The 27,450-nt window shown below is 47.4% G+C and overlaps 2 protein-coding genes across 2 annotated transcripts; one reads left to right on the plus strand and one right to left on the minus strand.

The window, feature by feature from the left end:
• Window positions 1-4,821: 4,821 nt before the first annotated feature.
• DNAJC8 (DnaJ heat shock protein family (Hsp40) member C8) lies at window positions 4,822-16,265 on the minus strand. Its single transcript, XM_032132440.1, has 9 exons — window positions 16,155-16,265; window positions 15,104-15,205; window positions 13,275-13,331; window positions 11,593-11,659; window positions 10,865-10,959; window positions 9,959-10,030; window positions 8,739-8,830; window positions 7,695-7,770; window positions 4,822-5,602 (listed from the first exon to the last, which is right to left on the minus strand). Exons 1-9 carry the CDS (start codon window positions 16,230-16,232, stop codon window positions 5,480-5,482), a joined length of 762 nt encoding a protein of 253 aa, XP_031988331.1. The 5' UTR covers window positions 16,233-16,265; the 3' UTR covers window positions 4,822-5,479.
• A 157-nt stretch (window positions 16,266-16,422) lies between these two features.
• ATP5IF1 (ATP synthase inhibitory factor subunit 1) lies at window positions 16,423-17,284 on the plus strand. Its single transcript, XM_032132441.1, has 3 exons — window positions 16,423-16,587; window positions 16,769-16,881; window positions 17,007-17,284. The coding sequence occupies exons 1-3, from the start codon at window positions 16,492-16,494 to the stop codon at window positions 17,140-17,142; spliced, it is 345 nt and encodes a 114-aa protein (XP_031988332.1). The 5' UTR covers window positions 16,423-16,491; the 3' UTR covers window positions 17,143-17,284.
• Window positions 17,285-27,450: the final 10,166 nt, after the last annotated feature.

A 27,450-nucleotide genomic window follows, 5' to 3' on the forward strand; every position in this document is an offset into this window, starting at 1 on the left:
CTCTGCATCAGGCTGGTGACACTGCACTTGAACAGCTTGGGCAGCTTAAAAGGGATGTGGAGAACTGGAAAGGCAGAGAGCTGGCACCACAGTCTGAGCTTGGGGCACAGGCTGGAACAGCCCTGAGGTAGAGGGACCATCTGATCACTGCCTGCAGCTCCTGGAAGTGAAGTTGCAGAGGACAGGCATGAACTCTTCTCAGTAGTGACAAACAGTGTGACAATGGGCAAAAGCCACAAACCGAGATGCAAGACAGTCAGGATGCATGTCCATGAAGTATTTTCAGTACAAAGGAGTGTTCATCCCTGGGAGAGAAACACAGGGAGGCCAGGGATCTCATCCTTATGCTTGCCCAGATAAAGCCCCAGCTAATCTCACCTATCATTAGTGACAGCCCCACCTCAAACACAAGGTCAAATTAAAGACCTACAGAGGTCTTTCCCCAAAACGCTCCAGTTCTGTGATTTGAACTGCAACAATCACGCTGGCACGTGTGTGTTGTTTTCCTTTATAGGTGCCCACCCTGTAATCAAAACACACTCCTGCAACTCCATTCCACCCTGAAAAACTGTTATAAGAGTGCCCACAGACTTTATCCCAGATCATCCCAGAAAGGGAATGTGAATGCAGCAGGCAGCCAGGGAAGGCCAGGAATGCCTCCCAGAGCCCATTTAATGGCTCTGAATGGGCTGCAGCAGAGCTCTGCTACAAAGACCTAATTGCCCCAAGATATGTATCTGTAAGTTCAAAGCCCTCCAGCTGGTGTGAAAGGGAGACTTCCTCACAGGAAGGCTGCTGAGCCTCAACAGTGAAGCAGGCAGCTCAACTACATCCCAGATAAAAGTGCACATGGTGGTCATTGCAGCGCTGAGATCCAAGAGGGATCCCAGCCTAGCAGAGCAGCAGCCTCAAAACATCTTCCCCTTCTTTGCACAACACGAAACCAGGGCTGTGACAGTTGCACCTGCCAAGAAGCACAAGGAGGTAACCCAGATGGGAAGGCAGGGGAGCCTCATCAGCAGATGTACTGCCAGGAGTTCTGAAAAATAAACCTGGCGAGGTTTCCAACCCAGCCAGCACAGCCCTACACAGGGCCAGGCCAAGCATGCTGTGCTGGGGCACAACACAGGGGACAATGCCCCTTTTCTGCTGGTGAGTTGTAGAATCTTAGAATATCCTGAGTTGGAAGGGACCCACAAGGATCATTGAGTCCAACTCCAGGCCCTGCCCAGGACACTCTAGCAATCCCACCCTGTCCCTGAGAGCATTGTCCAAATGCTCCTGGAGCTCTGGCAGCCTTGGAGCTGTAACCCCTTCCCTGGGGAGCCTGTTCAGTGCCTGACACCCTCTGGGGCAAGAACCTTCTCCTGATATCCAACTTAAACCCACCCCAATGTAACTTCATGCCTTCCCTCAGGTTGAGGGAATCCTAGGAATGTAGAACTCAGCTACCAGAGCAGGGGAGGTCTGGCTCACACTGCAGTTTGCAAGAGGAAAAGGAAGACAAGACACCCGATCTCTGTAGCTAACACACGGCTATCACCCAGTTGTTTCTCAGGGAAACCTCCTACATTAAGGCCAACCTCTCACAGTTTCTCTCCAGTTTCAGTTGTTTAAGACAAAGACTAGCAAAAGAAACTCATCTGAAAGGTGAGGAAAGCACAAACCCTTGATCTCTCCCACCTGCATCCCTTCACCCAGCACATCACTGGCTTCAGCTAATCCCGAGAACTAGTTACACCCTGAAATACAAATGGCATACAGTGAAAGAGCTGTTCCTGTCCAGGGAGGAGTTGATGGTGAATTCAGAGCACATCGCTGTGTTTGCCAAACTAAGATAAATGTTAAGTAGCACACTGATTTATGTCTTATCAAGAATAGATTTTATCTCTGGCAGATCCCACAGGTGATAACTCAGTCTAGGCTTTACTGAATAGCTGTGCTATCAGGTGAAATCTAGATCTCAGCTTGTCTACACACTCAGAGGATCCTCCATTCTCATTCCTAAACTGCACAGTAGCACCAGACAGGAAAGTTCTGCCCCATTCCCTTTATCTATACATGAGCAGTTGACCTTTTCTATTCTCAGACACAAGAAACCAAGTACCTTGTAAAGGTCCTTCCCCATCTCACAAGTGCTGAACAGCAGATACACCCTTGCCGAGTGTGTAGGGAGGGGAAGGCAAGCTCCCTGCCTCAGACTGGAACAAGGAGCTTCAGATGTGGCCTCTGGATGCCCAGAAAACAAAGCCAAACTTTAGCTGACTCCCCCAGACATTCTGTGGGAACTGGACACAGAGAAGTTATTTCCACAGGAAACCAAAGCCAAGACCCTACTAAAAGGCACTGCTGCAAGTCCCTGGTACTACTTCTCCTGAAAGGAAACAAAATTACTCCTCATTCCGAGCAATGCATTTTCTTGTCCTGTACATCAAGGACGAATAGTTGAGTTTACTGACCCCAAAAGAGCTCCAGTAAGGTAAGAGGCCTAGAGATCCCTCTCTCTACGCATCTCTACCTCTTGAAATTAAACAACATTCCATTCAATCCGCCCTACTGCCGTGACATGTGTGGCAGGGGCCAGGCAATGGCCCAGCCCGCATCCACATTGTGCACTCACTTACTTCCACCGAGGCAATTCAAACCAGTTTGCTTCTACATAGGATACAAAGATCAGAATTAACCTCCCATGTTCCTTCCAGTGGAGCAGAGAAATACCCAGGAAAGCCTCAGGTTCTTCAGTACTGCCCAAGCCCCCCTGGCAGATGGGAAGCTTCTCAGGACTTGGCTGGGTAGATAAGAAAGGAAAAACTGCATATTCAGACACAGAAGCATATCATAGGTAGGGCAGGAAGCCAAGGGAAAAGAAATAGCTAAACTGAGCATGAAACAGCATTGTTGCAAGCTGCACATTTCACTGTCCCAACCCAGTCAGATCCAGTTGAAAACAGTGACTCACAGCAGAAGTGCATGGACCTGGGCCCATGGCTCCAGCTGTACCCCTCAAGAGCCAGTGGTGAGCCACTGCCCTAGGCACGTTCTTGTCAACATACACACAGCTCTGAGCAGCAGAATCAGAGCATAACTGGGTCCTACAAATTTTTCAAGTTCTCACAGGACCCATCCTGAGCTACCTGAAAAAAATGCAAAGAAAACACCTTAAAGAGCATTAAAGACATTACACCATTGGCAAGGAAATACTGCTAGAGACCAGGGTTTCAGTATCAAAGGGAAGGACCCTGGGACAAGAGTGATGGGGACAGATCTCGTAAGCTAGAAATACTTTCACAGGTGAAGAAGAGGCAGGCAGGTTGGAGGGGCAGCATGTCCTCTGGGCACTGAGAAACTGCAGTTGGAAACACTGATGATGTGAGCTGCTACCCAGAGCTGCTTGAGTCTTCCAGCCAGGGAGAGAGACAACAGCATAAGTCAGCTGACATTTCTCCCAGAACAAATGCAGCCAATCGCTGCCTTGACAAGGAAGTTATGTCCTACCAACACATTCCCAGTTACTGGAATAATAGGTTCTGCCCATAAAAAGTAATTTCAGTGCCTGAACAGTTCAGTGGCTCCCAGACCTGTCAGCCCATCTTACTCTGCTGCTAGCTAATGTTTGGCTCATGTTCCACCCAGACATCACCGACATGTTACTTTATAAGCAGTGCCTTGCCCCTCCAGGTTCATCTCAAGTGATCTATTTAGCACATTACACCTCACAGGGCAAATAAGAAACTACATTCCCGTGTTTACGCAGAAAATAGGAACTCGGGTTCTGCTGTGTTAGGAGTTATTTAATGTATAAAGCACCAAAATACCTTCATTTTATAAGGGAAGGACATTTCATTTTACATCTGGCCATACAGACCAGTGCATGAGAGGAAAAGAAAAGAAGGTGAGTGGAGAGCACCAGGCTCCCTTCAGCAGGTTCAGCTAAGTCCCAGTCCCATAAGGAAGCACTGCCTTCCCTGGGAGCTGCTCTTCCTGCAGACACATTTGGGTAACACAGCTCAGTCATGTTGCTCCTCCCCAGTAAGCAGGAATAGGAGGCAGTTCATTAAAACTGGAAGAGCTGGGACACAAGTAGCTGGAGGCATCTTTCCCGGAGCAGCAGAACCAACCTTCCCAGAGTGAGCCGTCGCCAACGCCCAAGACACAAGGAGCAGCACGAAGGATCATGCTCACTTGAAGAGGGCATGTATGAATGCAACATATGAGTGCAAACTCAAGTGAAAGGACCTGGCTAACGGCCATGAGGAGGAAGGAAAGCATCATCTTCATGGAAGCAGCTCTCCACAGGACCCAGGTATGGGGATGGCCATGAGAAGAGCTTGCAGAAAGGTCCCCAGAGAAACCTGCCTGGCACACAGGAGTCTGTGGCACATTGCATTTTCAACACCTTTAAACAGCTAAGAATGTCTTTAAAAACTTACAACACACAGAAAGCAGGAATTTAAAAATCCAAAAGTCATGAGTTTGAGCTCACCTCACAGCTCTGAGGAGTCATGCTCCTCACAGATGCCCAAGTCCTCCCAATGCATCCACCCTCCTCCAAGGCCCAGTCACGAGCTCAGTTCTCAGCACAGATCCTGGCACACCTGCCTCTACCCAGGCAACATCCCAGGAAAAGCCATCTTCTCCCAGCCTCTTGGGTGCCACTCTGAGGATTGTCACTTCCAAACACAAACCAGAGCAGTCTTTGGGATGGCAGCAGACCCTTACTAGGGAAAACATTCATGCTGAAGAGCAGCAGCATCTCAGTGACAGCACTCCATTCACACTCTTGCTATTGCATGTTTTAATAATTCCAAGAAAAAAAAACAGTAATTTGGGTAAAAATTTATTTTACATACAGACCATTGCAGCTTAACTATTAATCAAGAGAAGTTATTTTCCTTTACAGGAAGTGACCAGCTGGTCCGAGATTAACAGAAGTCTAAGCCTGAGAGCTGGGATTTTAGTTTGGAAATCAGATCTTGGGGGCAGGCTCCTTCCAAGCACCACTCAATACAGTGAGGAGCTACAGGATTTAACTGCAGGTCAGCTGCACTGCACAGTGCTGGAAGCATATTCCCAGAGTCAGTCCAGATCTTTCCCAAGCTGAACTTGCTGAGAAAGATGGTGCCTGGTAGAGTTTGGATGCATTTCCAATATTTTGTTCAGCTCTCAAACTAGAAACAGAAGTGGTGAAACAGCACAGTCTCTGTGAAGTACAAAACACCAAGTTACAGGGCAGCAGACACACGGGACAGCAGGAATGGCGGGGACTCTCCTAAGCCAAGTGTTCTACGTGTAGCGGGGGCCCTGGCTGGGGTCATTCTCTGGCCCTATTTCAAACAGAGTACAAAAAAATACTTCGACTGGTAATTAATTGTACTGGAAACAAGCAGTCTACTGAAAAGCAAATCTTACTCTAGGTGCCAATGAGTCCTTAAAAGCAGAGAAGGGACTGAGGAGCTGCACTTGGGCAGTGCTTCCAGGATCATTCACGCTGCTCCATTTTTACTTTGGGAGGTCTCAGGAAGGTCCTGTTTTTCTTTTCTTTCTTCCCCTTTGTATTTGCCTGAAAATTTCTCCAGCTGTCTACACGACCATCCCGACTTTCCTGGGAACAACAGGGAAGAATTGGAGAGTTAAAATGCAAGAACCAGAGCACAGGTAGTACATACCAGTTTCAGATCAGTAGCAATTTCCTCTTATCCAGCATGCAGCCCCTGACAGCCAGGACACAAAGACACTGGGAAGAGCCAGAGCAACACAGTGCATTAGAACTATAAGTAAGCTTACACGCACCAGTTTAAGCACTCTGCTGGATTCTTGTTTCAGAAACCAGCAGACTGGGTTGGACAGTCCTTACGCTGTACTGAAGCCTCAAAGGAAACAAGAAACCTCTCAAATGGCTGTTCCTAATCCGTCAGCCCAGAATGTGCCATCTCCTTTCTCTGTCTCACCTCCTCACTCTCCTGGTGCTGCAGCTTGGAAGCAGAGAGAACAGAGAAGGGAAATGTACTGCTGCCTTCTCTCATGCTTCTTGCTCAAAGTCTCATCACATTGACAAAATGAGAAAAAAGGCCACTGGTGCACTTCTCTCCTCTCCCTGTCCTACCTGCTGAGCAGCAGAAGCTTTTCCTGAGGAGAACAAAAAACCAAAACAGAAACCAAACTAAACCAAACAAACAAAACCCACAAAAAACCCCCCTAAATCTCCCCACAAAGCCAACCTATGATCTCCACAGGCTGAACGTTTCACAGCAGGACAAAGTCCAGGGATGGTCCATTTCACAGCATGGGATCCATCCGCTCCAGGCCCATCTCAGCAATACCGGTGCTGCAGATGGGCTCTGGCTGCAGCAGCTGTCTGCTTCCCTTCCCCCTTTCCCATGGCAGGATGGGAGAGGGCCCAGCACTAGCAGGGATCTGGATGCTGGGGCACAGTGCAACCCCAACACCTACACCGGTCTTCTCCAGCTTTGCTGGTGACCATTTCATCTATGTGAAAAGATGGTGTCAAAACAAAATGAATCCTTGGCATGCACAAGATTGAGAGGATTATTTCTGCTATGCAGAGATTCAGCTGTCTAGCAGTGGCTGAGGACACGCAGAGCTACAGTATCAATAGTTCTGCAGCTCCTGTTTGCTCAATCCATATTCGGTTGTGTCACTTGCTCCCATGTCCCCAACTGCTGTGCTGTACTGCACCCCTACAGCAGTGACACCCACCTTCTGTGGCCATCCTGGTGTGAGAACACAGAACCTCTGTCAGCAACAAGGCCAGTGACACACTCAACTTACTTCTCTGGCATTAAATAACAAAACCCATAGCACACTCAATACAGCAACATTAAACAAGTTTTCTAGAATACCCAGCTCTTCTATACTTGTTATATGGCACACAACCACAAACTCTTCCAAGCTGAGTCTCCAGACACATCCTAGTTGTCCGCTTTCCACAGGATGCCAGTCCAGCTCATACACTTCTCTCCCAGATATCCCTTTTTTAACGCTCTCTTGAGCATAGACTGGGCTCTGACTTTGGATTAAATGAACACACTAATTCATCCTTTCATGACATCCTGCACATCTTTACCGACATCTTTCCTGCCCACCACTCCCTGCATGCCTCAAGTCTTCAATTCTGGTGTGTAATGAGGGAAGAGTTATAGGCTAGATCGAGTATTTTGGTGGGCTGTAGGCTGGATCCCTAAAATAGCAGCACGACCACCACGAACTACTTCAGATATGCCTAAACCCTGGCTGCAGGGTGGCAGGGTCACTGAGAAGTGACTGTCCATCATGTCTTTGATATTCAGAGGAGACACAGATCCCATAAGTGTTAGGAAGCAGACTGGAAAATACCACCAACAGTCCACACAAACACTTTCCAGATTAAGGTTTAGTGGTCACCAGTGACCTGGGCTAAGCAGCAATTCAATTTTACAACTAAAGACAAGAATGAACTGCTGACAGAGATGAAAAATAGCATACCTCAATTTACCAGACCTGTTTCTGCACAGGTGATACCAAAGCCATATTGATGGGCTCTTCTCCACCCACATGAACAAAAGCCAGGCTGGTGCAGATCTATTAAATTGTCTTACAGACTTGCATACAAAAGGTCTCTCATCTCTCTAGGGGCATTCCCTGCAACATGGACAAGAACTGCTGAGGCCCATTCTGTAAGTTAAACTGCTGAATACCTCAAAGTTCTTCTGCCATTCTCGTTCTCGTTTGGCTTTCTCTTGTGCTTCAATTTCCTCTTCCCTCTGCCGCTTCCTGGAAGAGAAGCCACAAAGAAGTTATGAACCCACAAGCATCTATTTTAAAAAGCAAGGCAATACTTTCAAAACATCTTGGAAAGCTCTTCTAATTTTTTGGCAGATTACAGAATAAGTAAATACACACACCTAAGATAGCACAGCAAACAGAATTTTGTTTCAAATTTGGAAGAGCAGCAAGCAGAGAAGATGGTTTGGCCCCACTGACAGCAAGCACATAATTAGTGAGTCGGCTTCTCTTGCTCAGCAAAACAAGCTGGACTTCTTCATCCAAGAAGCTGGATATCACTCTAGTAGTAAGTCTCTAAAACTCTTGAGGATACACATTCTGAGAAGTTAATAACCCCTTCAGCACGCAAAGCAAAAACGAAATTTTTAACCTCCTACTTTTCACCTGTAATCAAAAGCAATGTCCTACAGCCACTTCCCACCTCACTGACCACCGCAGAACCCTCCGGCAGGAAGTGTATCTGCAGTGAGCACTCAAGCAGCATGTGATCAAAACACCTAAAATAGTTCAGGATCACACATGCCACAGGGTATTTCTGTCACTTAAATAAAATTAAAAATCAATCCTTTGCACACTAATAGCATGCAGAATTGTGTCACCATTTCTCTGCTGTGGCTGGCCTCCGTGTGTACACATAAGAGAATACAAGCGTATCAAATATACTGATGTCTTCAACAGAGGAGCACAAATCTCCTGTGTGCTTTTCTCAAGCATAGGGCTCTACAGCACATGGGCTACTCAGAGAAGTAGCAGAATCCACATTATTGGAAATCAGCATGACAAGACCCTTGTTAATCTAATCCAAGGCTCTGCTTTCAGCAGAAGGTCAGACCAGATGATCTCCAAAGGTTCATTCCAATTTAGACTGTTCTAAGACTCTCTGATCCTTTATCTTCTCTGAGGAAGCATGAGGGGGAAGAAGAGCCTGAACTGCACAAGAAGAACATCACTTATACCTTTCATGCATTTCTTTTGCTTCTCTTTCTTTCCTCTTAATTTCCAGTTCAGCAAAGAGCTTCATTGTCTGTTTGTATACAGCTTGTTTGAACTGTAAAACACAAATCCAGTCTTAAAATAATGCATATCAACACAGTTAAAGTCTGTTTTACAGACGAATGTAAGAAGCAAAGAAAGCAAACCATAGGTGCGCCCACATAACCTATATCTTGACCTGACAACAGCAGCAGCACACAGGAAGGTATAAACCACTGCTGATTAAATTCTGGCCCTGGCACCAGGAAACAACTACATATTAATCTCACATTAGTCTCGTTTTAATTTGTATTCATGAAGCTGTGCCTAAAGAGAACTGTTCACTTCAAACCCTCTTGGGTTAAGTCTTGCATTGTTACATGTGACAAAAAAATGGTCACTGTTTTAGAGAGTAACTTTACAGCAGATCATCTTGATGTGTTGTAAAAACCTACCATTGGCTTCCCAGTAGGAAATCAATATGCTTAAACCAATCTTCATTACTAAAGAACAACAAGAATAGGATGGTTATGGGGTTACTGTGGTGATATTGACAGATAAAAATCACTTTCCATGAAAAAAAAGGGTGATGAGACTAATGGAGTCAATGTTTAGCAATCACCTATCATTGTTACAGCCTCTCATATCGCTGGACTTCTCCAGACTAGAACCCAGGTAAGAAGAACTGAGTTATGCCATGCCCTTTCTAATACAAGTGGTTTGTTGCAGAACAGCACATCTGTCCTTCAGTGCTATATGAAAGAAACAGACAAAACAGCTCTCAATAAAAAACATCACAAGCTCATTTTAGCCGTGCTGCAGTGAGTGCTTGCTACACGTGCCTCCGCCGGTAGCAGGAATGCCACAGTTCCAGCAGTCAGAAGACAACAAGAAATTAAATTCAAAAAAGAGTGCATGATGCACAAGCAATGAAGACTTGCTTTGAGAAAAGAACAGGGTATTTTGATCTATATAATCTCACAATATATTTACTCTTTACACTACGGTGAAACTATTTTCCAAAGTACACAGGTATCACCTGACACATGATACTCTACAGTGGCTAAGCAGAATTTGTTCTTCTGTAAATATAAGGGTTTACAACATTAACAAGTCTAATAAATACTTCTGCATTGGTTTTGAATCTTAATTCCTCAAAACACATTTTGTACTCCCCAGTTTCTCTGAATATAGTATGACTTACAACTTCAGGATCATCCTCCTCTACAGTGGGAGGTTTTCCATCCTTCTTCAGCTGCTTCTTTTTTTCTTTCACCTAAAGATTAAGAACAAAAATAAGAGCCTTAAAAATTTTATAGGGCTTACATAATTGTATCCAAGTAGTTCTGCATTCCTATTCTAATGTGTAGAAAGAACTCTGCTCTTGACTGGATCGATGTTTTATTTTACACCAAACCCTCCTAGGCCCAGATAAATACATACAAGATTACTATCACGTGAACTATAATAATTAAAAATACTGTGATGGATTCTATTCCTTCAACATAATCCCTTTTGGTTTTTTGAAGGATATATTCTTATTCAATATACACCATCCAAACCAGCAGGAAGTTTACTTTGCTTTTTGATATTCAAGTGACTAACAACAAACAGAACATCAAGCGTTCCTTGTGTTAAGAGTATCTGAGTTCCCCTGTATCATCTGCTTCCTCAAGCTTTCTGTGTTTTAATCCACCCACATTACTATAACTTCTTGGCCAATGCAATCCAAGGTCCTTTTCTTATCTTACAGGTCAATATCCCCCAAACTTCCCAGTCTCCTGCTGTCACCACCTATTCTCTTCCACCTACACATATCTGAACTGCATCATTCATTCACAGACTTGGAAAAAAATATTTAGGTCAGATCATGTAGTCTGACCTGATTATTTCAAGTACTGAATTTCACTGAATTATCTTGCACTGAGCTCAACAGCAGTCCTGGACACACCAGGCTTGTTTCTGCTGTGAAGAGCTTGGTGCCCACCTGCACAGTACCATTATGGAGTTTGCTCAGTTTAGTGACAAACATGAGGCAAGCGTACCAAAAAGCAAAATATGAATGATTACCACTCACCCCCAACTCTGGACGTTCCCATAGAATACTTACAGTGTGTTCCACATATTCTTTTCCTGCCTGTATCACATCCAAGGCTCTCTTCTTTTGCTCCTGATCTAGCAGCAGCTTGTAAGCTTTATCTACAGCTAACAAAAAGCATCAATATTAATAGCACCAGTAGTCATGTTCACAAGGCATCACAAGACTGCTACTTGTCAGCATTACTAATTTGTCTTCTAGAATTTGTAGAGGTCATTTGTTCGGCAGTGGGTTTTGTTTGGGTTTTTTTTATTAAATACTTCTAGGAAAGTGGTAACATGCATAGTTAAATGAGTTTCGGGGTACAGTAATGGCAGGAACTGTATGATACCTTCTGGAGGGAGCAGGTGAAAGCATCAGTCCTACTGGGCATGAGATGAGTTTAAGGTGCAGAACACCTTACTGTGATGCAAACCACACACCTAAAACCATCACTCTACTTCTGTCCTATAGTCTTTGACTAAAATCTAATGCGCAGATTAAACAGTTTTTGTTGAACAATCCCAAAACCCCATGAAGATGTCTGTCCCTGTTGTGACATGATAATGCCATTGTTGCCACCTAGTGCCACCTGCTGAAATGCCACTGTCTCACACAGCTGCTGCTACCACAGCTGCTTCTGCCACAGCTAAAGCACCTCTGCAGCAACCCTTCTGTCCCCTCCACCCTAATGAACATTTAAACCAGCACCAGAAAAGCCGCAACTACTAACCCAAAGCAGCCCAGAGAAAGAGCATTACCTTCAAACGCTTTCTGGGCTCTATCTGCATCATCTTGGTTTTTGTCTGGGTGCACCAATATTGACAGCTGCAAGAGAAAGGATCTTGCTATCAAGATCATGGTGAAAGATGAAGAGTATTTTGGAGATTTTTGAGAGAAGGGAAATAGCATCAGACAGAAAGAATCCAAAGAGATCACATTCCTTTGTACGTGGAAAAACCAGCTGACAACATGCAGAAGTATGTGCCAGTACAAGTCGATAGAACAAACAATCCCTGTAACAAACAGGCTGTCCAAGAAAAGCTGCAGCTTGTGATGTGTGGAACAATTTAAACACCCCTCAACTACAGTGCCTGGGCTGATATGAACACCTTGGTCATTGAAGATTTGTATCCTTGGTCTTGACAAGAAACAGACATAAAAAAATCATCCTCAACCAAAGTCTCTCAAGAAGTTCTCCAGCATCCCCAAGGCTGTCCAAATACCAAACTATTTAAGAGTGGTCATTTTTCCTCAGGCTACTTTACTGAAAGTTAAGAAAACTCCTACCTGTACTCTACCTGGCAGAGACAGGACACGGATCACTACCATCCTGAGGGGAACTTTAACTGGGCTGGAAACCACATGTCCCCACGTTCCTCTTTCAGAACGTTATTTCAAACTTTCCCCATACGGCTTCTTTTTTTATTTTTTTTCCAGACCTTTTATTTTTGCCATTGCCATTGCCATTGCCATTACGGAGCAGCAACTGAAACCACACAGTGCTGAAGTCTACAAAATAACTACTTTTGGAACTCTACAGGTGCCGGTTTGTAGCTCCCAAGAAAAGGTTTGCCTTCAGTCCTGAACAGATTTACTTCAGCCAGTGTCTTTTTTTCCCTTTGTTGGCTATTCCACATTCTGAACTTAAGTGTTTGATTTCTTCAATGCGAAATTCCATGCACATTTTTCATTTCATTACCTTGAATTCAAATCATCTCCCCCTAGCATTTTACCAGCCCATAGCAGAGAACATCCCACTTTACTGTCTTGCAGAACTGAGAAGTCAGCAATAGACCAAGAAGTTATCCTCCCACTTCCCACATACAGGAGTAGCCCATATCCTGCTCCTCTGCCACCCAGCATCTTCCTGTCTAAAGGCACCCAATGCTATTAATTCAGATGGAGGCTGCAGCCTCCCAAATACTGTTTCTTTGCTGTGCACTGATTAAACTCAAAATTTTTCCTGCAGGTCTGTCAGCAGAGGGAGGCTGGGGTAATGCTTCCTGTGTTGCAGACCGGCCAGTAAGCAGGGCTGCTACTTTTCCAGGTAACCAAGCCACTAAAAGTGACCACAGAAATTCTTAAAGAAACCTCAGAGAAAATATACTTTTGGATCCAAGTCCATATATTTGATAAAAACAGTTTTTGATCTTCTTTTTGAACTCAAGCTCAAGAGGCTGATTATACATGGCTCTATCAGTTTGCAATAGCCCCATCACACATGGCACAGGCAAAGCAGCCTATCATGCATGGACTGGGGACACTGCTGCAGCTCTCCTCTTGTTGATACAAGCACCGTTCTATGAATTTCTGCCAAAAATAGACACCCCTCTACCCAGATACAGCTTTACTACCATTTTTCTTGTGCCCACACCCAGCGCACAATCTCTACAGCACTTGTAGTTCCCTTCCATGGACTTTGAGTGCAAAAGCTGAATACCTGTCGGAATCTTTTCTTTATCTCTTCATCTGTGGCTTCGGGATCCATTTGCAGCACCTAAAGGAGACCATGAAAGCACAGCACATTTGATGCTATTCTCCACGTTTCAGGTTCCTGTCAGCAAGCTCTAACACTCTCATGAGGAGTGGCTGAAGTTACTGGGTTTGTTCAGCCTGAACGAGAGGAGGCTGAGCAGAGAAGTCATTACACTCTTACACATCCTTCCAAGGGGCAGCTCAAGGGCAGGTCCCAGTCTCTTCACTCTCATGACATGAGAAAACTGCATGAAACTGAGTCAGGGGAGGTTTAGGTTGGGTATCAGGAAAAGGTTCTTCCCCGAGAGCATGTTGTGGCACTGACCAGGCTCTCCAGGGAATGGTCACAGCCCCAATGCTGCCAGAACTCCAGGAGCATTTGGACAACGCTCCCAGGGATGCGCAGGGTGGGACTGTTGGGTGTTTGTGCAGGGCCAGGATTTGGACTGGATGATCCTGATGGGTGCCTTTCAATTCAGCATATTCTACAATTCTGTAACACCGGCACACACCAGAAAGCTTGCCCCACAATGACATGAATTTTCACCCAGTAAAACAGAAACATTTCACACGTTTGTGACACTACTTTTAGCAATGCTAGATTCCTCTGGCTATGCCAGTGTCCTTTCTACGTTCAAGTCTTGTGTAAACAGCTACAATCCATAAACTGGTCTGAACTTTTGACCCATCCCGTAGCAATGCTCAGTCTGACAGAAACAAAAGCATATGGTGGTTTGGGGACAATGTCAGATCATTCATAACTTAGAACTTTGGGCAGGAAATATACTACTTTATATGAATTTATTCATTTTATCATTTTGAAAGAAGAGAGTAGAGTTTTACTGCTTGGTTTCCATGAGTGACATCACTTGTTTACTGATCTTTACAGATGCGGCAAAGTTTAGGAACTCTTTCATGAATTAATTTACTGAACAGAAGATTTAAGCAACAAGTGAGCAGATGCATGCAGTCTGACTCTAAGAATCTGTAAATAAAAAACACTCTCCCACAGAAAAGCTACAGTCTACTCTGAAATGGCTTTCTTAATTTACACTTCAAGTCAAGTACTAAGACCTATACAAAACTGAATGCTGTCAAAGTGAATCTGCTGACTCATCTGGCTGACCAGCCCTGAATTGGGACTACAAAAAGCACCTAGGCTTGAAAAAGGCAGAGAAGATGACATCAGGAAGGAATACGCTCAGGGAAAGCCAACTCCAGATGAACACCAGATTGCTTATTTACTGTCTTCCTCAGGCTTTCCTACCCATTAAGACTTTATAACTGACTGCAACTTGCAGTCACTTATAACCAGAATCAAACACTGTAAAGTGCAAGGGGATTATCCATTACCCAATGGCTCCTCAGAGACTACTCACTGGTGTGACCACTGAGAGACTGTTTCTTACTCTATGCAGTATACAAGTTCAGTGGGATGAACACCCAAAATAAAACACAGAACTAGAAATGCTGAATTAAGAGAGCTATGACCAGAACCTGCCAAGCTGCCACCTCCAGCTACTACCTTCCCATTCAGAAAGTACTCAGCCAAATCTTCCAGTGCTGTTGTATGAGGGAAATGTGACAATATATAGTTTGTGCTGCCATCAAACAGTGAGAAAGATAGTGAACACATATACACCATCCTGCTATCTTCTGCAAACCTTCTGCACAGTAATCTGTACATGAAGAATTCCTTTCTTTCCTTGTCTTGTCTTTTACTGGAATAAATACTCAGGAAATCAGGAAGTTCATACACCAATTTAGAAAGGAGGATAGAATGTTCAAACAAACCTCAAAAGGGTTCAAGTTGAAATACGAAGATCCAGGTCGGGTCAGCCGGTCAATTTGGTTTTTTGATGTTAAAACAGAGTCTCGTTTTTCAATTTGCTTTACCTGAAGAACAAGAGAGACCTGTATTAACTGACCATCACAACACTCTTACCTGTTTTATCCATGTTGTCAGTATACCAGTCATCCTTGTCCTGGACTACAATCATAATACCTCTTGCTTACCCCAAGCCTGTAGTTACTTTACTCAGGCACTAGAAGGCCATATTTTTTAGCCTTTCCTACAGCACAACAGTATTTTTAACATCATGTTTTAACTATAAAAAACACTGTAGAGCAGTTCTGCCTGTTTCTTCTAAGGCTTGCTTTACAGTTTTGTGCCTTCCCCATTCCCCATGCACCTCCAGCAGTACTGTCACTGGGATTCCTTGGAAACCACGGCGTTATTACTTTTAACCCATTGTTGGCAGTGCAGCCCTTTAAACACTTTAAGTGATACTGATGCAAATATACGAGTCCACTTTACTCTAACCACAGGTTATTTAGTTCCGTTCACAGTACTATACCGAACCAAACCACGTATTTCTATTTAATGTTCATCTTTATTTAAAGAAACATGCATCCACCAAACTGGCACGGCGCCTGTGCGGGCAGCTCAGGAAACACGTTCAGACTGTGCCCAAAATAACGGAACCCGGCATACAGAAAGGGGCCCACGCACCCTCCCAAGTGACAGTTTGCCCACACCAAGGCCGAGCAAGAGCACGGCGGGGGCACGCGCTCAGGGCCCGCGAGCGCACACCTCCCACGTTTAGCTGAACGGAACATGGGCCGAACGCAGGGTCCCGTCCCCAGCCACCACCAGGGCTGTCGGAGGGCAGGACCGAGCACGAACTCACCGGCACCCGTCGCTCGCCCACCCCCTGCCCAGCGCCGACAGAGGCTCCGCCCGTCCCGCCCACCGGCGGCCCCCGACCCTGCCACAGCCCGGCTCCGCGCGGCCCGCAGGTCTCGGGGCCGCGGGCGGGCGGGGCCTAGGGGGCGCGGGCGGTACCTCGTTGTAGAAGGTCAAGAACGCGTCCTCGGCCGCGCCCGCGCCGGGCCCCGCCGCCGCCGCCGCCGCCGCCGCCATCGCCACCGACACGTGACCGCGCCGTCACGGCACGTGACCGCGGCGCGCGCCGCAGCAACAAGCCCCGCCCCCTGGCGCGCGGCATGATTAAGACCGCGTGAGGGACCGGGGCCCCGCCTTGTGACGCCATAGATCCCGCCCCGCCCCCGGCGCCGCTGGGCCCCGGCGGCGGGAGGTAGGCGGGGGGCGCGGCTGCGCAGGCGCGGCTGGGCGGGCCCGCCCGGCGGCGGCTTGTCCGGCAGTCCAAGGGCAGGCGGCTATGGCGGCCGTGGTAGCGGTGGCGGCGCGGGGCGGCCTGCGTGGGGCTCTGCTGGCGCAGCAGCAGCGCTGGAGCTCGGGATCGGGCGCTGACCAGGTGGGCGCAAGGGCTGGGGGTGTTCCGAGAGTGTTCCTTCTCCCCTCCGTCTGTCCGTCCCTTTTTCTCTCCTCTCCTTTGCCCGTCCGTCCGTCCGTCCGTCAGTCTGTCTCTCTCTTTGTACCTCCGTCCCTCTGCCTGTCCATTTGTCCTTCCGCGCTTACCGCCGTCTCTCCCGCAGCTGGGCGAGCTGGGTAAAGGCGCCGGGAAGGGCGGCGGCGGCGGCGGTTCCATCCGTGAGGCCGGCGGCGCCTTCGGGAAGAAGCAGGCGGCCGAGGAGGAACGGTACTTCAGGTGAGCGGGGCCCGAGGCCTGTAGAGCCACTCCCCACGAGGCCGGGGCAGGGCCCGATCGGTCTCTCCCGTGCCGCTGCCTCCGCTCGGCTGCGGGGCTACACTTCCTGCCGTCCTCTCTTGCAGGGAAAAGGAGCGGGAGCAGCTCTCTGCCTTACGGAAACACCACGAGGAGGAGATCCACCACCACCAGAAAGAGATTGAGCGTCTGCAGAAAGAAATCGAGCGCCATAAGCATAAGATCAAGCAGCTTAAAGACTAAGCTGGTGCTGTTGTTGAATGTGCATGGCCAATCTGATTATGGTGTAAAACAGCGTGAAGACTGTATCTTTTGGTCAACATAATCCAAATCCATCCAATTATACTGTGGTCTGCAACAACATCAAATAAACTACTCAGTCTCACTTTCTTGCTCAGTAACTGTTCAATGAAAACAAAACCAACCAACTTCACTATCTGGTTTTAAACTTAATTTTCTTCCAAAGTAAAGATGCACTCTTGAGTAGGCAAGCCTGTCTAGAACTGAGCTATTTTCTTTAGATTTATGTGAAAGAAATGACCATTTGTGCCTAGTGGGATAACTTTAAAGTTAAAGCTGCGAGAAGAGTTGGGTGACAGTGGTACCTGTGTAGCAAGCCATTCACAGAGAAGTAACTTTGTTTCAAGTAAAATGTCTTTGTGGTCTAGTGGGGTGTTATCTCCACTGAACTAGCAGACGACAAAAAAAGTAAGGTTCACTTACTGCAGTTAGTGTTTAGTGCCATAAACAGAGAGAAAAGTAGTATTCTAAGTTGTGCAGGTGTCACTTATGGTGGTCCTAGGTCCTGGAGCAAGACAACTGAGATCCTGACTTTCATGTGAATGTTCTTTTCCACAATGCCTTTAAATGCCCAGTAGATTGGGGTTTGTTTTATTGTCTCAACTTCTCTCTTCCTTAGCTAAGCCCCTTTCCAAAAATGGATGGATTAAGATTAATTTTATGCCGTTTCAATCACTTTTGACATTTTAATGTAGGAAATTCATCATAGAATACACAGTAAGTGACCTGAAACAATGTGACCTTACTGCAGTAAGCACTGACAAGAAGGTGACTTTATGTAACAACAGGAAGGTAAAGAAAACAGCCTTTCCTTCTATACGCACACTGTCATGTCTGTAAATCTGCCCAAACAGGGTCACTTTGCAGCACTGGTGAAACCCTGCCTGCATTACAGTCATTGAAGGGTGGCAATGACATTGAACTGGCTGTGAATGTGCCTGGAACTGCCCTGTCTGAAAGTGCAGGAAGCGAATGATGCCTTCAATGTTTAAAGTGGTTTGACTAGCTAGCTGAAGGTGTCCCAGTTTCTCCTGTGTTCCCTGATACATCCCCAGCCAGCTGCTCCCTTTGGGCTGCCCTCACTTGATGAATATTGCAGGTAGTGGTACATCTTGTCTGCAGAGTAAATGATACCACTGTCACTCTGATGCCCTTAAAAACTGTTCTTCAGTGAAGATGTCACCCATGTGGTCAGCCCTGGAAGAGAAGGTATGGAGTGTCCTTGCCTGATCATGCTCAGTCTGTGAGAAACGGTGGTGAGGTGAGCTCTGCCAAGGCTGTGTACAGAGCTTCGCTGTGGGCTTTGTTCCTTTTAGTCACGGCTAATTAATGAAATACTAGTACCTTCCCCCCCCCCCCACCTCTCTGAACCTGGTGAGACGAACTGCATCATGAAAAGCAATATACTATTGACCTGTTTGGGTTATACCTATTTAAAAATCCATTTTTTTACCTTTTTCAGAATGTTTTTCCTATTGTATCTGTCAGCTGGGGTTGGCTTCCCCAAAAGCTGCAGAGTTGCTAGTGAGAAGTTTGGCATAACAGCTTCAGTGGACTATGGAGAGCTGACATAAATATTAGGACAACTCTGTATTCTGAAGGGAACAGATGAGGGTTTAAATTCATGTCTCTTGAGTTTTGTTCTGCATTTTGGTGCACTAACTATGCCATGTAATCTCAGCCACAGAGCCTCTGCCCAAGCACCTGTAAGGGAGGGGATTTGTTGTGAGACTGCGAATGCAGTGATTTGGACCTCTGTGATCTACCACGCCACAGAGAGAGGAGTTACAAACTCTCTGGAGTCCCTCAGGGCTGCGGTGTGCAAGTAGGTACCTTGTTACATCACGCAGCTTTCTTGCCCATCAGCACTCTCTGAAACACTCTCTTTCCTCACCTTTCAACTTTGCATCAGTTTCAAGGGGGATCCTACAATGGTAGATGTGTTAGGCCTTACCCCCCAGTTCATCAGCCCATGCCGTTTTCTGGAGAGGAACATCTGGTGAAGTAACTCCTCTGCAGTGACCCTGAACTCCTGTTAGGTTATGGCAGTGGAAGTACACGTGAGGACAGGCACCTCTAGATCTGATGGAGCAAGAAAGCTGGGAGAGAAATCCCTTTTAGCAGTGGTCTGACTGGCACTTAGTGATTACAAAGCCATGCCCACAGACTGGCTGCTGGAGAGGCTGAATGGATTTAACAGTGCTGTGGCATAAAGCAGTTTCCCTCCTGCTTCCTCCTCTTTTCTCTTTCATTGTCTCAGGCATGTTGGGGAGTCATTCAGCTTGTTACCTCACCAGCCTGTGTTTTTGTTCTGAGCCCCTCTGAGTCTACCTTACCAAGGTGAATGGCTTCTGAGTGAAAAAATGCCCAAATCACCACCAAGCAAATGGAAGAAGTACTGAGAAGGGAGGGAGGTAGGTATGGTGTCTTCTCCCATCACTTGATGGGCCCTTTGATAAATTAGAAAAGTCTCTATCTTTATTCAGCTGGCATCATAATTGACTTTGCAGTCATCCTCCCACTAGGAATCCCACTTTGCTGTGAACCTTAGTATGTCTGTTCTATTAGAGTGTCTGTTCAATTCCTCCTCAGGATGAGGTTTCTTTACTGTGATCCACCCACTGACCTCCTCTTCCAGGTAGTCCCAAATCTCCCTGAAACAAGTTTGCTTTAGTTTAATGTCAGTGACACTGGCCATTCCTAGTTAGCAGGCACTGCTTTATTTCCTTGGTGGTGCAAATACCTCTGCCTAGCAAAAGACCCTTCTCCTGAACTTGTTTCTAGAAATCACAAGCACCTCACCCTCCCCTCTTGTGCTGACCAGATGCAATTCTGTGAGCAACTGAGCTCCTACAAGAGCTCCCAGCACCTGTGGTCACAGCACCCTGATTCTTTTCTTGTGCTGGTTCTGGTGTTCTTTAAAACCTTTTATGCACAGACTCCATTTCAGAAATGTCTTTTCCTATTCCCTGAGGTTGGTAAGAAGCATGAGTTTGTGCCTGACCACTAAAAGATGGCTCAAGGTAAATGCTTGAGGGGGACCTCTGCCTTTTGGCAAAGGAGATGTTAAATCATCTTCTTTTGTGTAGTTTCATTATCAGTGCATCTCTTCAGAAGTATTTTTTTTCTTCTATTGAACTTTGAACTGTTTCGGCAATTACCAAATGTCATAGATGTTGCTTGTTCCTGATTCCTGTAACACAGCAGTTACTCAGCACAGGTGAGTGTACTGGGTCTGCTGTGCATGGCTAAAGGTTTTCTCTAAGTGGAATTAATACCACCAGCTTGCACGCTTGTAACGTGTTCATTTCTGCAGCTCCTTTGACAGTGCTTATGATTAAAACATGAGATGAAATATGTCCAATTTACAGACAGACCTCTTACTAGAAGTGTTTTAACTACAAGACAGAAAAAAAAGATTTAATATCATTTAAGATGCATTTGGTCTGATGGACATTTCACCAGCAGGATTTGGTGTTCTGGAGATCACTGCAATAGCGTAGGGCTCCTGACAAATGACATAAGCACTTGCATGACTTCAGCAAGCAGTTTGGGTTCAGTCACCACTTCCAGGGCCAGTGCATGGAGACCATGCCAGCTACAGACTGTTTGCTGCAGGATTCCAGAGCACGAATGCTGGGGATGTTGGGGTTTTAGGAGTTCTTCTGTTTTCTTTTTCTCTTAAAGAATTTTCCCCATACATGTTCCCCATACAGGGGGACAAATTACTGGGTGCTTAAGGAAAACAAAAGACCTGGCCATAGGTGGAGGGGTCCAACTATACTACTCTCTTTCACCTGGGCTTGTGGGCAGTTAGTTCCCGGCGTTTGGACAGAGAGAGAGGCTGTAAGGAATTCGTCAGCACTGGAGACTTCTGCTTTTTTGTCTGTCTTCCTTCTACCGGAGAAACTCCGGGATTCCCAAGTCCGCCTTTCCCTGCCCCGCTGGGAGCCGGGCTGTGGCCACCCTGCCCCCGCCGTTGCTTCGAGCTTTCGCTGCTCTGTAGCCCTGCACGCCCTGCCTGCCCAGACCTCTGGGGGGTTCCCACCGCAGCTCCGGAGTTCGATACATCTCGTCTGCCACCCGGGATTTGTGCTCGTCCCTGCCGCTCCAGCCTGCCGTTCCAGCCTGCCGTTCCCGAGGATCCAGCCGGACACCGGGATCGGCTGCCCAGGGGTTTGTGAAGCCTTTGTTCCATCCCTTCCCGGGATCCCAGGCCCCCAGTGCCGCGTGCTCCCCGAGCTCGCTCCGGAGCGCCCCCTGCAGCCGCGGGGGAACCATCGCACCTGCCCTGCTCACCGGGAGCCGCCAGCGCCCCTGCCGGCTGCGAGCGGAACTGCACCCGAGGGGAAAGGGCCTGACAGCTGAGAAGGCTGGCACTGGGTTTGTGATTGTTTGCTGTTACTGCCATAGTTATTGTTGTTTGTTCGCCCTGTTATACACACATATATATAAAATAGTAAACCACTGTTATTCCTATTCCTCATATCTTTGCCTAAAAGCCCCTTAATTTCAAAATCATCATAATTCAGAGGGAAGGGGGTTGCAATTTTATTTTTCTTCCATTTCAAGGGAGACTCCTGCCTTCCTTGGCAGACACCTGTCTTTCAAACCAAGACAGGGGAGTAAAACAAGATTATACCTTGGACCTTGGTGATTGCTGGGGAGTTAAAAAGGCACAATTTGTCTAGAGACCTTTCCAGGACTCCCCCTCAGTCCATGTGACCTGGAAGGCAGGGCTTAGTTGTCCTTTGGAAAGCTACAAACTGCCATCTGCTTCCAGGCAGTTCTGGTTCAGAGCAACCAAACCCCAAAGTTGATGTTTGAAACTGGTAAGGCTGCAAGGACAGTGATGAACTCAGATAACAGGCCATAGAGGGGCTAATTGTTCTGGGTTTCCTCAATCGCTCTGGAATGGTTGATGGCATGACTAGTCCCCTGCCTTGTCCCACAGGCACAGGGGTGTTGCAGTGGGGATCCTGCAACACGCATATATCAAACCAGGAGTCCCGTGGAAAGGAAATATATATGGACAGACAGATTCTTGATAGCTGTTTCAGAGAGATGTTTATTTCTCCAGCCGCATGGCCGGAGCTCTGCCCAGGAACTGTCCCAGTCACGGGACCAAGGGCCCTTCTGCCCGCGCAGGGAACACAAACCAACCAATGGGAACGAGGCTGAGCAGGGACAGGGAAACCCCGTGTCTGTGCCCTCAGGGCCCCTCTCCCAGGGCTACACGGCAGGGGAGGAGACCCCAACACCTCACCCGTTTTATCTTAATAAAAGGAGAATGAAAACAACTGGATAAACATAACAAGAACAGTTTCAAGACAAAACAAGCCACCCTCCTGAGTCTTTAAATGTCCAATCAGATTCTGTGGAACATCTTAGGGTTGATAGAAGGGAGACAGAACTCTGAGCATGCTTTGTGGGGAAACTGAGGCAGGAGAGGGTTTAACTTCTTCCCTCCCCCTTTTCATCCCCCACTCGGCATTGGAAAGGGATTTTTGGGGAAACAATTGGCAAAAGCATGGTTTTGTGAGGGAAACCATGGATGAAAAAACAGATTGGGAATACACTGGGGGTAATAGGACATAGGGTAAAAGGGAAAGGTGGGATTAGGAAAGGGAGACTGTAGGGGGGGTTTACAAGGGAGATATTGTCTAACATGACTACAATTTTTAGCATATATACTGCCTTTCACAGAAACACCATCAGGCCCAGTGACCTGCGATGCTTGTAACCCTTTTCTACCTCGTATAATTTTGAATTCCACTACCTCTCCATCTCCCAAGCTTGGGATGCATTTTTCAGGGTTATTCTTTTTAATAGCAGTTCTATGCACGAATATGTCTTGCTGGTTGTCACACCTTGTTATAAAACCATAATTTTGCTTAACATTATACCATTTTACTACCCCTAAGGTCTTAGTTACTATGATCTTTTCCTTTTTCTGAGTGGCTGCTGTTTTCTGTCTCGCTGCGTCTTTGCTCTCTCCTTCGGTCGCTCCCGTGTTGGAATTGTCGGGGCTGCTGGTGCCTGCGCGCTCTTCCCGGGGTCGCGTTCGGGGCTGCGCGGGCCGGGCCGGGCCGCGCCGCTCAGTTCTCCGTGCGTCGCCTCCTCTGGTCGCAGCTTCGCTGCCGATGCCAGGCGCTGTACCCACGTCTCGGCCGGGCCCCCGAGCGACGACTCCCCCGCGCCCTGCTCCAGCGCGCCTTTCGGCTGGGCACGGCTCCGTTCCACCGCCATCGCCGCCCGCCACCGCCCGCGCGCCGCCCCTCTCGGTCGGGCGTTCACGGGGCTCGCTCCACCACGCGCTGCACAGGGCCATTCGGGCACCGCCGGGTCCCGCCGCTCCCGCCGCGCCTCGCTCCGCCACCGACACTGCGGCTCGCGTGGCTCCGCCCGCGCGCGGGAACTGCCTCGCTGCTGCTCGCAGAGCGCTCGGTGCACGTGGCCTGGGCCGCACGGTCCCTGCGCCAGGCTTCCCTTCGCCAAGACACAGCTGACATTGCTCAACAGTCTCGGTACCTAAATAATATTCACGAAAATATTCTTCCATCGGCATATATTTTGACTCCAATATTAACTGTGTCCAAAAGGTTTTCCAAAAGCCCTTTGTAAGAATTAAATCCCAAGAAACATAGAAAAAGTTCTTAAACAACCATGCCAGGAAGTGTTTCAGTTCTTTTTGAGCTTGAATCAAGCTAAAATTTACAAATCGTTGTTCAAGAATCATTTTAAGTTTAAGATAAATGTCCATATGCGGCTCTGAGAGCCAAGAGTCTTCCCACCATTCCTCCATAGTTTAGATACGGAATAGCAAAGCAAAACCAAGACAAGGAATCCAAAGTTTCCAGGGTTTACTCACACAAATCAGTCGCTTAGGGATCGGGGATCGTTCTGCTCGCATTCTCCACCATTTGTTGCAGTGGGGATCCTGCAACACGCATATATCAAACCAGGAGTCCCGTGGAAAGGAAATATATATGGACAGACAGATTCTTGATAGCTGTTTCAGAGAGATGTTTATTTCTCCAGCCGCATGGCCGGGGCTCTGCCGAGGAACTGTTCCAGTCATGGGACCAAGGGTCCTTCTGCCCGCGCAGGGAACACAAACCAACCAACGGGAATGAGGCTGAGCAGGGGCAGGGAAACCCCGTGCCTCCCCTCAGGACCCCTCTCCCAGGGCTACACGGCGGGGGAGGAGACCCCAACACAGGGGTACATAAAGGAAGGGATTCTTCTCTCTTCTCTGCCAGGACTGGTGCATCTTGGTTATTTACTAGTTCTCCAGGGTTGAACTGACCCTGTTCACAACACCCTGACTTCCCATAGCCTCCTACAACGCAGCTCCATTAAGAGTTTTACTTCTTGGAGCAGCCTTTATGTCTTCATTGAGATGCTTATCCTTCCTTAACACCAGATCCTCTGTCTGTACTGTGCTTCTAAAGATCCTTGCCCAACACTGCTTGGCCACTGCAGGAGCAAGTGCACTTTGTTTTCTGCTAAAACTGAGCTGGTGATTTTTGCTGCAGCAAACAGAAGCTATTTCCCAAGTTGCTCGCTTTGTGCTGCATCCTACACAAATGTGATGGAAATTGCCAAGAATCCTTGGCTCAGGGATGGGGAAAAAAAGGAAAAGAAAGCAGAGTGAGATCCAAGATCTTTAGCAAGCTGGTTTTAGTGCAAGGCAGTCTAGTCTCTTTGGGCCTTTTTGCCACACTCAACCTCCCCACTCTGGAGCAGATAAAGGGAACGAGGCAAGACAAAGACAAAGCATATGTGTGTGTTTTCCTAAAAATCAAATACACTGGCTATGTACAAGGCAAAATAAACATATGCGCACAGGATAGTAACAGTAGCATGGCCTCTGCAGGCAGAAATTTTTCCGAGCATTTCCCTGCTGTAGAGGTGGTGGAACACACTGGGGGTGCTCAGAAAGTTCCTTACTGATAAATAATGCTTGAAGATTTTTTAAGATAGACCTCTCCCTGGAAGCCTGTGATTCAGCAAACAAGTAAGCTGCATGCAGAGCACCAGAGAACAAGATATTTGCTGGAGGTAAGCACATCTGTGACATACTATCCATAATATGCTGCACTGATGATTGGTCTCGATAAGAAGTCTAGAGCATCAGGAAATGTCATATTCCATATATAAGTTAACGGCTCACATGCAAATTACAGCAGATTCAACTCTGTCATCTTGCCACCGACGTGGAACACACAGGAGTTTCAGTCCAAGTGTGGAAGAGAAGTGACAGACTGATGGGAACATGCTGAGCCTCAGCAAAACTCAACCTCTGGCCCCTGAACGTAGGAAAATGTCATCAGGTTGCAGAGCAAATATATAGAGCTACGGAAAAGCTGGATCCCTTCACTTTTTTGCTCTGTCCCCTCACGGGTTTGCTCACCGTTTCCCCCTGCAGGACTCGCATGTGCTGAGGGAGCAGAGCAGGGCAGCCTCCTTGCCAGAGCCAGGCTCTCCCTCTGCATGGTCAGGGGCAGCGGGACTGTCCTGCCCTCCCAGCTCTCAGCAGCTGAGATTAACCCTTTCCTCGGTTCCAAGATGATTTTTGTTCTGCCTTGGCCCAGGACTAAATCAGGTCTTGTGTGTACCTGTTTAGTTCCAATCAAAGAGAGCTGTCAAGTAGTCTCATTCTGGGATTCTCTATCAAAAATTAAAATTGAGAAATCTAGCAAAAAATTAATTTTCCTCTCATCTCAGAGCATCTAGGGCCTCCTCTCAGGCACAGCTTGCTGTCTGGCATTATCCCCAACTACCTGAAGGCTATAGCTTCTTCCTGACTAGAGGTGTCCAAAGTTCAGATCATTTTGGGCTGAGGCTGTAGTGTGGAACATGAGACCAAAGAACAGAGCACTGCAAAGCACACAGAACCCAGGGTGGTAGTTGTTGGAGATATTCTGGAAATTATTCTCAATTTATTACTGCAGAAACGTACATACCTCAATATATATTTTGCTCATTAGCCTCATCATGTTCAGTTGCTAGCTGACAGGACATATGTCATTATACTCCATAATTCACTCCTGGAATCTGTATTATAAAAAATGTAAGAGCCTTGTGGGACATTTATTAAGCACCACTAAAGATGCTCAGCTCCCTCGATTCCTCTCAATATTTGTGTTGCGAGAACTCCTTTAACCCATCATTCTTAACTCCCAGAAAAAACGCTGCAGTGATCTGGGATGGACAAGGCAATGAATGATTACCCCTTCTTCCACCTCTACACCACAGTAGACCCTACGTCCACCACTGAAGAGCTGGCTCTACTGCCAAATCTCAAGAGGGAAGTCACTGAGGCAGTACCAATTCTACAAGAGAAGGAGCATGTCTACCACCAGACAGGTTCAGCAAGACAGACTGAACACCTCCAGAATCTGCACAAGCTTGCCTCCAGCTTCTGGTTTGGAAACGCTGGACATCGCACACCATTTTTTCCCATGCCCCACATTACCAGTGGTGGGATATCACACATACATGACTCACCACACAGGCACATGCCATCTTCAGGAGAGTAATTTGGGGGTGAAGGTACTGGAAGAACCTTCTCTGAGAGTTATGTGAGCTGCTACTTTTGTTTACCAGACTCCATATGCACAGTTCACATGACCGTATGAAGACATGCAGGTTCTCTGGGTTCAGCTTGACACAGCACTCCGGGACTCAGACTGACCCAACCCAGCATACATTGACTTTCATGTTATGCAACAGCACGTCAAGCACGTGAAGCCAGCATACCATCGGTGCCGACGGGCTGATTTCTTCCTGACTTATGTATTTATTGTGACAAGTCTGCACTCATCGAGAGCCTGATTAAGAAAACCTGGTAAGGAGGCAAGTAAGACTTAATCACCGATTAATTACAGATTAGCAGCTGCAGAGCCCCGCACACCAGCGTCCTGAGATGAGCCTAACCCGCAGCTCCTGCAGTCGCATAGCTTCTCCTCCTTGCCTCGTGCTTGCAGGGCAACGCAGCCAGACCCGGTCCGGAGGCTCACACGAGGCACGGCTCGGAAAGCGCGACCACGGGCAGACAGAGCTGCGTGCGGGGTCCTGGGCGCAGCGCTGGAACCAATGCCCGGCGGAGCCCCGGCGGAGCCCCAGCTTCGGCTTCGACCCCTCAGCAAAGGCCCCGCCCCGGGCGCACCGGGCGCAGCCGAGTGAGGCAGCCCCACACGCTCCCTTTGTTCGGGCCGCGAGAGGCGCTGCCCCTTTAAATGCCCC

The sequence above is a fragment of the Corvus moneduloides genome, chromosome 23 (assembly GCF_009650955.1).
Source record: "Corvus moneduloides isolate bCorMon1 chromosome 23, bCorMon1.pri, whole genome shotgun sequence".
Classification (NCBI taxonomy): domain Eukaryota; kingdom Metazoa; phylum Chordata; class Aves; order Passeriformes; family Corvidae; genus Corvus; species Corvus moneduloides.

Bases quoted from the DNA above. Each gene is read 5' to 3' on its own strand.
- DNAJC8 (XM_032132440.1), bottom strand. From the start codon at position 16,232: ATGGCGGCGGCGGCGGCGGCGGCGGCGGGGCCCGGCGCGGGCGCGGCC. The intron at 13,332-15,103 runs GTTTGTTTGAAC...GGTCTCCTTTAG, and splicing joins TCAACTTGAACCCTTTTGAG to GTGCTGCAAATGGATCCCGA. The intron at 10,031-10,864 runs GTAAGTATTCTA...CTTAATCTTTAG, and splicing joins AAGAATATGTGGAACACACT to GTGAAAGAAAAAAAGAAGCA.
- ATP5IF1 (XM_032132441.1), top strand. From the start codon at position 16,492: ATGGCGGCCGTGGTAGCGGTGGCGGCGCGGGGCGGCCTGCGTGGGGCT. The intron at 16,588-16,768 runs GTGGGCGCAAGG...TCTCTCCCGCAG, and splicing joins CGGGATCGGGCGCTGACCAG to CTGGGCGAGCTGGGTAAAGG. The intron at 16,882-17,006 runs GTGAGCGGGGCC...CCTCTCTTGCAG, and splicing joins GAGGAGGAACGGTACTTCAG to GGAAAAGGAGCGGGAGCAGC.